The sequence below is a fragment of the Musa acuminata genome, chromosome BXJ1-8 (genome assembly GCF_036884655.1).
Source record: "Musa acuminata AAA Group cultivar baxijiao chromosome BXJ1-8, Cavendish_Baxijiao_AAA, whole genome shotgun sequence".
Taxonomy (NCBI): Eukaryota; Viridiplantae; Streptophyta; class Magnoliopsida; order Zingiberales; family Musaceae; genus Musa; species Musa acuminata.
Window position 1 is genome coordinate 51,596,835 of NC_088334.1, and position 13,423 is coordinate 51,610,257.

At 41.3% G+C, this 13,423-nt stretch overlaps 2 protein-coding genes and 1 pseudogene across 3 annotated transcripts; all 3 read right to left on the minus strand.

Moving 5' to 3' along the window:
- Positions 1-82: 82 nt before the first annotated feature.
- On the minus strand, positions 83-1,633 carry LOC135588740 (pathogenesis-related thaumatin-like protein 3.5). 2 transcript variants are annotated; one of them, XM_065081025.1, is made up of 4 exons: positions 1,274-1,633; positions 1,045-1,117; positions 301-967; positions 83-220 (listed from the first exon to the last, which is right to left on the minus strand). In XM_065081025.1, exons 1-4 carry the CDS (start codon positions 1,355-1,357, stop codon positions 94-96), a joined length of 951 nt encoding a protein of 316 aa, XP_064937097.1. In that variant the 5' UTR covers positions 1,358-1,633; the 3' UTR covers positions 83-93. The 2 variants fall into 2 exon arrangements, with proteins under 2 accessions (XP_064937097.1, XP_064937098.1); XM_065081026.1 differs by having other exon boundaries at positions 1,045-1,170.
- A 141-nt stretch (positions 1,634-1,774) lies between these two features.
- On the minus strand, positions 1,775-5,556 carry LOC108953597 (small ribosomal subunit protein eS10z-like; annotated as a pseudogene).
- A 782-nt stretch (positions 5,557-6,338) lies between these two features.
- LOC135588741 (protein YIP4b-like) lies at positions 6,339-13,067 on the minus strand. The gene is made up of 3 exons (XM_065081028.1): positions 12,435-13,067; positions 6,962-7,036; positions 6,339-6,866 (listed from the first exon to the last, which is right to left on the minus strand). Exons 1-3 carry the CDS (start codon positions 12,924-12,926, stop codon positions 6,606-6,608), a joined length of 828 nt encoding a protein of 275 aa, XP_064937100.1. The 5' UTR covers positions 12,927-13,067; the 3' UTR covers positions 6,339-6,605.
- Positions 13,068-13,423: the final 356 nt, after the last annotated feature.

The window sequence follows — 13,423 nt, forward strand, 5'->3', positions numbered from 1 at the left end:
GGGATGAGCCCCATCGTAGAGGACACAAACTGGCAGGCTCATCATCCTCTGCAACTGTGCACCACAAGAAAGAAACATTCAGCTTCGCTTTGCCTATGATACGAGCAGCGAGCCCCACAAACCGAGGAACATCGCTATCAGCCATTTACAAGTAGATGCTCCCCCCTCGGTTCCGCTGCAAGTCAGCCTGTTGTCGTGGTACGAGCACACTCTGTTCTTCCTGCAACGAAGCCACGATGCGACTGAGTCCGTCGTCCTGCTCTCAGAAACCCTGGCAATCAAGCAAGGTAATGCGTTCACCTGTTGGAGCAGAAGGTGACGATGTAGTCGGCCTGGCTGCAGGTGAAGATGCTGCTGGGGTCGTCGTACGCGTAGCTGTACGCCGCCGGGCACGCCGTCTTGAACTTCTTGGAATAGTACGTCGGCTGGCACGTGGACGGGTTCCCGTACACGCCGCGGCAGCAGTACTGGTCGGTATCGAACACGTCGCACGCGCTCCGGCACGCCACCGTCTCCCTCTTGACCATGACGGCCAGCTCCGAGGGGCAGGTCTGTCGCAGGTCGCCGTCGCAGCCGGCGGAGCTGCAGTTGCCGCCCTGCGCATTGACCGGGGTCACCACCACCGGAAGGTTGAAGCCATCGACGAGGCTGACGTCGTAGAAGTCCAAGGCGGCGAGGGTGAACTCGGCGAGCGTGGCGGGCGTCTCGCCCGAGCCGGAGCATTTGAGGGAGGAGCCGCAGGAGCCGGTCTGGCACGACCCGTTCCCGTTCCGGTCGAAGTTGCATCCGGTCCGGCCCCATATCCGGCCGGACCACCCGACCGGCGCCTTGACGACGACGGACTGGCCCTGCTTCAGGGCGAACCCACCGCCGTTGAAGCTTTCCCCCGGTATGATCCCCGGCCATATCGTGGTCTTGCACTCGTTCACTATGGTGAAGACTCGCGCTCCCTCGGACGGTTTTGCCCCTGCCAACAGAAGAATTCCCACTACAGGTCAATCACAACGCAATGCTCTTCATTAAGAGACGACATGTTCCGAATACCTGAGAAGACGAGGAGGAGCACAATCCATAGAGTTCTCATTTCTTCTTCTACGATGGCTGTCTCGTTATCTCCCTGCGGTGATGGTGATATAAGAAGCAAGAACTGTTATTCTAAGAATAATTATACTGCAAACAAACAAGATGTCGTGAGTTTAGAATAAAAAGGCTGAGTGGAGAAGGAATACGTGGATATGAAACAAGAATCAATGGCACAGGTGAGTGGTGCTACCTTGCTTCCAGGAGGGGGATCAAGTATATGGGGGCTACATCTCTTCCCACTATCTTCTCTGTGCACCTGTCCGCTTGCCTTCATTCCTCCCTTGGGTTGCAGTTTATGATTGTTCCCGATGAGATCAAGACTGGAAATCTTCAAATAGTTTTTAGGACGTGGTCACGCAAATGATGCGCAGGAGAGGCGTTCATGCGGGAGACGGTAGTGCTGATTGATGTATATTCCATTTGACGAGCTGCAGGATGACCAGCACAGAGATCATTCATCTGATTCAAGGACTCTGAACTCGGATCAAAAGGTCAGTCGAGAATCATTAGATTATCAAAATATTATATATATTATGTATGGCACCAAGAGTTTTCAGATTGATTCCTAGCTCTGCAACTCAAAAACTATTTACTGATGTCAGCAGAAATTGTAGAGTGCTAGAGCAGCACTGTTTGAGTTGGCAGAGCATATAAGCAAATCTGATGTAGCACCACTTCATACGCCAACCTCTTAAAAATTTCCAAAGGCATTATGCATTTGACCAGCAGAATCTTACAATTTCTAATCAATTCAACAAATTGGAAACAAACAGACGAAATCATCAAAAATGCCTTTCATGTCAAAAAGCTCGACGGGGAACACTTGGAAAAGCAGCCCTAAAAGCCACTGAAGAGAAGCTCAGGCAGAACCAGCACCAAATACGGGTCTGCCACCAGCACCCTGCACAATTTTAATGGTTAATCCATATCACTGCCCGCAAAAGAAGTGCATTGATATCAGGTGGTGTGTATACAATGCCTCAGGAAAATAATTCAGGTGGTAAAGAAAGATATATGTACAATGTTCACAAAATCCTACAATTAAAATGCATATTTTGTTTATCATTTAGTAGTGGACAATCTTATTACTAGTTAGTATGTGTGCGTCTTTTGATTCTCGTTTTGATGTGCAATGGGCTGCTTTCCATCGGTAATTCGATAAAAAACTAAAAATACATGCTTCATTTATATTTTAGCATTACCTAGGTGAAGGACCATAATTCAATTACAAACTCATGGGATACTACAATCTACGAACTGATTGTAAACACAAATTACAGGATTTTCTGTTACATAATAAAGCTAAGATCCTGTTTCCTAAATAATGGTGCCATCGAAAGCTGAAATATGTGTTTTTTGTGAGAATAAATTTCAACTCCCTGTCATATTTGGGTTCTATGAAGTAGGATTCCATCAAAAAGCAAGCATATATGTGATAACATGTTCTTCTAGGACACATGTTTCAGCAAGTCAGATTACGATGATCATAATAGAAGTCAATGAACCAAGATACCAGAATATCAAATAATGAATCACTCTTTTTCTGCCAAAGGTCACGTAGGACAAACTTTGGTGATTTGCTAACTGAGAATTTTAACCAAGGCCATACTTGACTCTTCATCAATATAAATCAGACAAGTAAATAATATTAATCATTCCCAAAGAAAACCCTTCAGAGATTTGAAATTTATCGGCCCAGAAATGTTTCAGATGACCATCATAACGTACAAAAAAAAACTATACTCATCATATTGCTTCTTGCTTTGGATTCTAGAAATGACAAAAAAAAAAAATCCTGAATGCATGATTTAATACAACTACTCAAGATAATCAATCAAAACATGACAAGTGATGAGCATCATGTTATGACAAGTGCCATTACAACATGGTTGAAATGAAGAATTAATCGAGTTTGCAATTACATGTAAAATGAGGAGCATCATATACTTTTTGAATAGAACAAAAATCTAGGGTCAGATAATGGGAAGCCAAGAATCTAGAAAACAAGTAAAACTATGTGACAACCAGCAATAAGACCATGACTAGAATCCCACAACATAGGAATCAACTTAAAATTGAACATTAACTCATAATAACTTCGCTTTGGCACAAGACAACTCAAACCAATGATAATGTGATTTGCAACATTCAGATAAGGATCCTCCACATCAAAACTTGATGCATGGCAGCTTTTTATTTGCTGTCCCAGATTAGCAGTCTCCCCTCCTAATTTAATCTCGCTTTGGAAGTTACACTCACTTCTAAGCAATAAAACATCCATGCATTCTGGATCTTACTCTCTACTACCAAGGTTCATTTGCCTTCCAATATTCCACAATAAAATTCATAAATCGAAGCTACCTTTTGCATGAGGACGCTGCAAGTAGATATTAATATCATGAGTATGATTATTGAACATATTCCAAGCATTTCTAGTGCCTGCTATGATATTCTGCACTTCCATTCTCCAAAGCGATTGTGCAAAAATTTGCAGAATGGCTTCTAGAAAAGTTGCATATTTGCAAGCTTATCATTTTCTTGTCAAATAATTGTGGTAGGTTAGCTCCATGTCTATGATATCATTCAAATATTTGACAATGAATAAACTTGTCTTTCACCTAGAATAAACTGCCCCAGAGAATACAGCGAGAAGGCAGATAACACTTCTGGAAGAGATAAACTAGAAATTCTCTATAGCCAAATCACACATTTCTAATAGCAGAGTCCACCTCCTACAACATAACAGCAAGAACGAACCTTTCATCATTCTCTACCAAAAATACGACCAGAAAAAGCATTCTTGACTGACCTCGTAATACTCGTAACAAATTTTGATGATAGGAAAAAAGCTTAGAATAAAGATATGAAATATGAGTTGATGCATACCCTGAAAGATGGCTGAAACTCCGGAGGTGCGCCGCCCTTGTCAGCAAGATCACCCGGAGGACCTCGAGGACGAGGACCACCCCGACATCCATCCCTATCCCCAAATCTTGGCATATCTCCTTCAAATCGTGGTGGTCCCCTGCTAAGAATAGAAAACATCAACCAAAAGTACTCTTCGTAACACTGAAATGGAAGAGATTGGGGGGGGGGGGGGGGGTTATAGTCACCTGGGGCGGTCACCGGGAGGGCCAGAGCCAAACGGGCGGGCCGGCGGTCTCGTGGACTTCTTCAGGGTCGCGGGGGACAATTTCGGAGGGAAGATTAAGGTAAGTTCTCAGGTACTCGATACCATCATCGGCGAGATACCAGTCGTAGTGCTGCCAAGCAAAGGTCTCCCTCACGTACTCCCTTGACTTGAAGATCTGCATCCGCTTGATGACCTGCAGGTTTGGCACGTCCATCTCGGGATGCTTGGCAAGATTGTAATCCTTCTTCGCGTAAAGCAGCCCCTCTATACCAACAGATAACAGCAACAAATTAAATCCAAGATAATCAATGAAAAAGAACGATCTTACGGCAAGAATACTAATAAGGGAAGCCCTTTTATGCATTCAAAACTACCTTGGAAGAGGTACTTGCAAATCTCACGGCGGTTCTTCTTGGGGATGATCTGGGAGAGAAGCACAGGTGGAGATCAGGGATAGAACTGCCTGAAATCGAGGGACGAGGAGGAGAACTGGAAAGCTAGAATTTCTCACCGTGATTGCGCGCGGGAGAACGCAGCCGCCGAGGAACGAGTGGGAGGACGACAACGAAGAGGAGGGAAATGATCCCTAGCTTCTTGGGGGTCCTTCGATACATCGTATACATCGGCCGGGTTAATGTTCGGGTGAAGTCCAGGCTAATTGGCCGGTCCATTATGCAGTGAGTGGCTAATTGGAAACCGAACCGGGTTCATGGCCTGATCCGGTCTCGTCTGCTGCTCACACTATTTAGCTTATACCGTGTCGGTCCAAACTTGCAGTTCGTGGAGTTCTCGAGTCGTTAAATACCTTAATATTATACAGTGTTATAATATATACTTCTCATATCACAAGATGTATTTTTTGGATTATGAAGATTAATGCGAAAAAACCAACAGAAGACTGTCCAAAGGACCCTCCGATCCTGAGAGAGAGAGAGAGAGAGGGGATGCAGATCGTACAATCAAGATTATTAGAGAACTATTGCCACAACGTGACCTCCTCCTCCTCCTCCCACCGGTTTACCTCTTCCACTTCTCTTGCATTCTTGCTAGAAACCATGGCGATCATAGGTTATGGGTTGGGTCAGCTTATATATCGTCACCACTGACTGGAACCGCTGCCTTTTCCTCGGCCGGTCCTCCTTGTTCTCTTCCTCTTGGTCGCACTCGTCTCTTCGTCTTCCTGTCATTAATATCAGAGCTTGTTTCATCCCTTCCTCCTCTTTCTTCTTGCAGCATGTCGACTCTTCACTGTCTTCTTCCTCCCCGCTGCTGAGCTGCACCAGCTGCTGTGCTGCCTCGATATCAGGCTCTGTCATGCCTTCCTCCAGTCTCACAGACATCTATGTCAGTATGGACGAAGAAAGAGGACTGAGAGAGCAGAGGCTGCGACTGTGGGGTGATGTCCGAGGGGAATAAATAGAGGAGGGATTCACTTGGAGGACCGCGTGTGAAGTCAGAGAAACCGAGGCGTGGAAAGGAGGAAGATGGACTGAAGTCACACGGTGGACTTCATCCGGAATCATTGTACCTTTTTCACTGAAGAGCTTGTTTTAACTTCCAGTAGCATGATGCCACGTCAGTAGTGGTACTTGGTTTGGCCTCGGCCTCACCACGCGCATGACCAAGAAATGTCTCTCTCTTTCCTCGTTGAATCCACAACCATACTCTGAACAGCAGAACAACCTTGCAATCTGTTTCTGCAATCGCATCACGAACGCAATTGTTATTGGCTGACAGATTATGATGCAAGATTTCTTTGCCTCCATCAGTCGATCCATTAAGTTTGACTAGCTTTCGCCGAGTCAACCATGGTGGTCAATCCAGCAAAGAGATCACTTTCCAGTAGTGGTCGAGGCCCATTTCATCATCACCTCCCGCTTCTCTATCAACTTATGCAGATAATAATATGACCTATGAACAGTGAAGTAATTGATGATAGATTACAAAGGAACAATAGACATAAGACAACATACTCTTCTGAGAAAAAAAGAAGTCAGACAACGATGTAACCAGAAACATTTCTGTTCCAAATAATTCAAAGTTTTCAATATTATCTAGAAAGCAATCTATCCAGGTAATAAATTAAAAGACGAAGGAAAAATTTTAAGATTCTCTTGCTAAGTATGCAAAATAAAATTTTATAGCTTTACATTCTGAAGGTAACTTGTGACATATATCCAAGTATTCCACATGAGTAAACATAAACCATTCTACACCTCAATCAAAGAGGACTCTGAGTCTCAATAACCACAAATAAAGCTAATAACACTGCCCACAGAGGAGCAATAGCTTGGAAATGTCTGTCTATAATTGTATGTCCGGCTGGTTGGACGGAAGAACGGGTTTATGGCATAGAGACTTAACAAAACACACCAGATATATTGATGTCTTAATCTATGGCGATAATAAAGAACGCAACAGATATGTACATGAGGAATACAGGATACAGGGCTAAGGCCTTTCTTCTTGGATTAACAGCTGCACTCATGAAGGGATAAGCTGCCCAACAGCTCCATGCCAATGTTATGGAGACCACAACTATCTTGATTATAACATTACCTTCTAGCATGCAAATTAGAGCTCCTATTGCCAGGGGGAAAAGGCAATAGCCAAGAAGACTGAGACTTTGAAAGAAGATGATGTGTCCACCCTATTCCAATAAAGAAAAAACACTAATTAAAAATGTCCCATGAAAAATAAGCCACAATAAAGCAAAATAGAACATGACCCACATCAGCTGCTTACCAGAAGTAGAACATTCAATGTCAGGATAATAGCACCAGCAGCAAGGATTGCAAATGCAACAGCAAATACTTCGGACTGTGAGAATAAAAACAATAACAACAGACATAAGTGCGTCGTACATAAAAAAGGCGGCCATTTATTAATGCACAAAAGAGAAATTGTGGAAAACTATTATAATTGCTCATCCATGGGACAATGATTAAGCCTCTGCATCCAGAATGCACTATTTCCAGTCCAAGGAAATACAGAGAAAACTGGACTAAAGAGAGAGAGCTTCTATCCTCTTTTGATTTCTCACTTACTTTTACAGAAACAATCAAACACAAATAGAGAATGTGAATCTATCAACAGAACTAGACAGAATCAGCTGTTCTAAAAGAAAAAACAAAACAAAAATCAGACTGTTGCCTAATTCAATTTAGCTTTTATGTTGTTAGACTAACAAAACTTGATTACCCAACCTGTTTTATAACACATCCCAAATGAAGTTGCCGGCTCCAACAGAACTAACACAGTTTACAATCGATTCTAGGGCCTTTTTTTCTCACATCTTCCTTTTCCAGCCTTACTGTGATCTCACCTGAATAGTGAATAGCACACCATTTAGGCTGCCATATGGCATGCGCCTCTTCAGCCAATACCAGCACCAAGTACTGGTCCAGCCTTGAGAAGCAAAGGAGATGATCCAAGCAGTGGATGTTGGGTCAATTGAAGTAGATGACAATATCACCTCAGCCCTCAGCATAACTGATGTGGGACATGAGGAAGGTGTTGCTGAGGAAAGAGAGAAAAAAATGAAAAAAAGAATTAAGAAAAGAGGAAAATGAAGAAAATTCTCCTCATTCAATATCTGTTGACAGAGAAGAGGGAAGAAAAAGATATAACTTTGTCTTTTCTCAAATATATTATATACTAGATAAAATAAAACATAACTAATATAGTATTTAATTGCACACATATATATACATATATTATTATTATTATTATTATTATTATTATTATTATTATTATTATTATTATTATTATTATTATTAAACTTGCAGTCCAATCTTTTGACCCACCGGTCCAACCAGCATCCAATTGAAGGCTTGGGTCGGTCTGAGTCCAGTTTGGTTATGGTAAGTATATGTGGATAGAGGGAAGGAAGAAAACATACGGTCAATTCCCCACAGAAAATCAGTTTCATCAGAAAGGTATGACAACGTTGAACAGGAACAAAAAGATGTAGAAAGCAAGGATAATCTCTCTGTGTGGCTAGCTACTCACAATAGCAAGCAAAAAAAACCAAATCCACTATTGGAGTGGGTTTCATATCAGTAGTCATTTGTTGCTACTTTTAAAGATAATCATGCTAAAGCAGCTCAACCAACTGAAGAGATATATTTCAGAAACTTATAAAATAAAATCGTATATACCTTTTAAAATTAAATAAAAAAACTTAGAAGCCACGGAGTTCATCCTTGAAGACACCCACATGTCACAATCACTCAAACTTGGGAAAAGCTGAAAATATAGAGGTGGCAAGTGGAAACTTCTAGTTATGTTGGATTGTTCTGCACAGTTCCCTCTAAAATTATATCAACTACTTCATGAAATCTTGTAAGATAAATCTACAAATCAGTTGCACATTTTTTCTCAAAAATTTAATCTAAATACCATTTTTCTTCTTTTATATGCAACTGCAATCACAATCAGCTTATCTCTTCCTACCTGAAACTTAGAGAGAAACAAAAGGTTTTGCCAAAAACCCTAGTTTCCCTCTCTGCTCCTCCAAGATCTACACCTATGCAAATTTAGGACAAGAAACTCCTTTTCATTCAATAGTTTCTAAATCCCAAATGCACCTTTCTTTTTACTATTATAAGGTCACTATTCTATTCCCTTGAGAAAACACTAATGAAGCTCAAACAAAAACTATTAAGGTTGCAATATACAAGAATCGCAAGGCATTAGGGATGCCATGAAGCCAGGGTGGAGATGGTTTTTACTCAAACTGTCACTTCCCTGTCACTCAAAGGCCTCATCCCCACCCATCCGCATCTGAATTAGTAAATACAATAACATCCCTGGCCCTTGACAAAAACCGATGATATTAATTCTTACCTGGGCCATCCAATGTAAATTGTGGGAGTACATATAATATCATTGGCACATACATTACTTATAGTTGAAAAATAATAGGGAAATTAGTGATCGGAAATTGCCATGAGTGGTTTTTCCATTGACCAGACTGGTGAAGACTGCCCTTGGAGTGGAGATAAGTGATAAAGTCCCCACCTTGGTCCCAGTCGGTTTTTAAAAATTATAACCCAACCCTACACTATTTCTCAGTAAAAGTTGATTGCTGCCCAATCAGGGCAAATAGGGCATAGGGCCTCGAGCATTTTAGGACCTTGGTACCTTTTGATGCCTAGCGCTTTTTAAATCACTAGTTAATTACGTCTTCTCACTTAGAAAGTGCTTGTTGGCCTTTTATAAATCATTAAGTCGAAAAGGGACTTCCAACTCTAAAGGAATTCTAAGATGTAGCAGTATAAGTTCAGCCCCAAACATCTCTAATTTTGGAAAATATGACTCTCTTTTCCAATAGTAATCAGTTTATATCATTTTTTTTCAAAGCAACGGTACATTATTCCCCTTTACTACACAAGAAATCCAGGCACAAAATGATTCATGTTTTGGATAGATGGTGATGATGTACATTATCATCAATATATAACATGATTGTTCACTAGCCATAAAAAATCAAAAATACCAGTATCAAAGCATGATATTATCATCCACGATCGAAAATATTGTCATCAAAAGTTGAAATATATAGTACTCAGGGAGGGAGAGAGGGAAATATTATCATCCATTATATGGGAAAATAATTGAGGGAGAGGAAAGGGGTGGCAAGGATCATGTTAAGGACTGAGGCAGCGGGGCAGTCAACGTCAGAAAGAGAAAGTGATTCTGGTAAAAAACAAGTGGGATTTGGGAATGTTGCTAAGATTCAAAAAGTATAAATCATTAATATGGATTTGAAATAAAAAATAAATGAATAACAAGGTTATTACAAGTTGAGACACTTTAGTGATCATACACAAGCCTAACGTGCTTGTTAAGGGCCCACAATATAGCAGCAACAATAACTGCTAATAGCCCACAATGAGCCCAAAACAGAACATGGGCACTGCACAGGTACAGCATATGGACTGCAACTTCAAACAACTATGACCACTTCTTAAAACAATGATTAGTAGTAAGATATAGATACCTAGATACATTTGGCCTTTTCAAATAAACAATTTCTAAAACCACAAACTACGGTAAAGTGGTTTTTACAGATGGAAAAGATATGCTGTCATGGTCTGCTATCAATATCATAGTTCACATAGAGGTACAAACAAAATACAAGTGTAATCTGACATCCTCACACAAACATGATGATAAAATCAGGATGAGAATAAATAAACCTATTAAAATATGGTCATGAATATATATATATATATATATATATATATATATATATATATATATATATATATATATATACATATATATGAAGTGATTGTATATAATTATAAGAAAAAACGAGTTGGTCTTATTTATTTCAACATTAGTGAAGGCATCAAGAAAAACTTGATCTTAAAGGAATAAATAAGATGGACAAAGACTTGAAAGGAACATCATTGTGAATATCTCCAAGCAAGAAGAAAACCATTTGAAAGACGTAAATATAAGTAGGAAAAAAAGGAATGAACACAAGATCCACCCAACTAAAGAATCTTTAGGTATGTGAGGACCAAATGCCAATATCACTTTTTCTCCTTGTAATTGCTCATTGTTAACAATATGTTATTGTGAACAGTATAGTTAAAAGTGCTAGGTGCCAAAAGGAGCCATGGTCCCAAAACACCATAGGAGGGCTGCGGTGAACAAGGCAGAGTTAGGAGGGAGGAGGGAGGAGGGAGGAGAAAGAGAGATACACCTAGGAGGGAAAGAAGCCACCACCATTGCCACCGAAGGAAGACCCGCCGCTATCGCTAGAGGAAGACGTCGCTATTGTCACTGAAGGAGGATGTCGCTGCTGTCGCTACTACCATAATTTGCCGATGGAACTCTGCTGCCGTGAGAAATGTAGTAGGGAAAGAACTTTTGCATTAGGGCACTCGTGAGTGGTGGTTCCGGTGACAAATATTTGGTTCAATCGAACCAAATGAATGTTTTGGTTCGACTTAGGCTCAACCTGGCCTGAGTTGAACCAGCACCAGTCATACCTGAGTCAAGTCACCCACCCAACCCAATAAGCGAGTGCTTGACGCCTCGCTTAGGCGCATGGTGACTTCACTGATCGTGAATACAAATTTTAACATCTCCACCTAAATACTCAGAAAGCACCCATGAAGTCTTTCATAGAGGTGTAATACAACAATAACAACAAATTCATAAATCCCAATTATTTGGGGTCAACTATATAGATCTTTTGTCGTCATTGGGATCCGTAAAAAGTCATAGTTTTAGCTAAGTTTAAAGTATTTAAATCATTATTTATAATTTATATAAAAGTCTTTTTAGGTCTTCTTCTACCTCTCCTCGTACCACTGCTATTAATCATTTCATCTTTTTTGATTATTGCATCCATAGGTCTCATAAGCACATGTTCATACCATCTTAAACGATTCTCTCTCATCTTATCCTCTATTGAAGCAGTACCTAGTTGTTCACAAATAAAAATATTTTGTATTCTATTCTTCCTAGTAACTCCACGCATCCATCTTAGCATCCTTATCTCAACAACATAAACTTTTTTGTATATGTTATTTTTTAATTATCAAACACTCGTATCCATATAGCACTCATAACTCCAATTTTATTCTTTTCAACCAGAACTTGAAGCTTTCCTGAACTGGTTCCATGTATGTCTATGATGATAGGCCAGTTGGAACCTGAAAAATATTGTCACCTTTGATTTTCTTGCATTATAAATAGTGCTTAAGAACTTTCTAAAACCATAGTTCAAAAAAAAAAAAAAAAACTAGATGTTGCTAAGAACCTTGATGCATGTAGAAGCTTGATCATAATATCTCACAAGAACCAGTTAAATGTAAGGTTAAGTATTTTGGCAACATCAACTATAACTTTTGGCATCCCCCTCAGTGTACCTTAATTTTTATATATACAGCACAGGTACACATTAAACATGTCAAAGAACAACTTACACATACATTCCACCCTCAAAAATATTTTTTTTTTCTGAAGGAAAACAATTACAGTCAAGAACATCAACACTGAATCCAACGCTTACGATCTAATTCGAGAAGAATTTATTTCAAAACTATGCCATCTTTTTCTTTCAACAACCATAATTCTGACATCAAAGATGGAGTAAGCATCAAAAAATTGTTGGTACCAGCGACGAGATCTAAACGAAAGCATGATTGATTAAACTTGAATCAGATAAAGGTAGGAAACCTAGATCCGATCATACCTTCTTGGCCGATGCAGACCAGGAAAGAGTAAGCCCAAGGAACACGATGAAGAAGAAGGGACCCCAGAGATCCCAATCCCTCAGCGCCCTCCCGGGGTCCTCTCTATATGGATTCGGGAACACCACCAGCTTCAGGTTGCTCACGATCCGCGCCAGATCCCGCTTCACCGTGTCCCACACGGGCTCCGTAAGCGTGTCGGGCGGCGACCCGAACGCGTCCGAGGAGATGCCGATACGAGAGCTCCCAGCCGGCGCCGCGGCTGCAGCGGGTACAGCGGGCACGACCGGGGGCGGGGAGGCGGAGGGAGGCACCTTCTGGTAGGGCGGCAAGGGGGAGGGCGAATGGGAGATGGGAATGGAAACGCGAGGAGGACTGGGGGGTCGAGCGGGGAGTACGGTGACGGAGTGGACGTCAGCATTGATGAGGTTCTCGATCTCGTCGATGTCGGACTGGGAGGAGGGGTGAAGGGGGATCGTGTCGCTATGCGACATCTTCGCCGACCGCCGCGGCGAAACCGCCGGATCACAGGAGGGGTGAGAAGGGAGGGACGAGGGCTTCGATCTGGAGATGGAGGGATAGATTTCGCTGCGCTATTTACCTACCCATCAACAAGAAGGGTCGAGTCGTGACGGCGCGTTGACGGTGTCAACGAGATGGAGGGGCAAAGATGAAGAACCGGGAACGGGTCGGATCCGATCCGTCCCGATTAAGGATTTGAACCGCATAGCTAGCGGATCCGATCGGTTAATAGTGTAATGAACTAACCAAACCAACGAACAAGATCTATGCAATCGACGATTCTCCACCATTTGATGCATGACCTGTGTTTTATGATTTAATTGATCTCGTTATGACTCTTACACCAAGAAAACCCCTTTTTTTTATTTTTCTCTGGTATAAAAAGAGCCCTTTTGATATATATATTTATGTATATATACATATATATATATACATATACATATACATATATACATATATGTATATATAT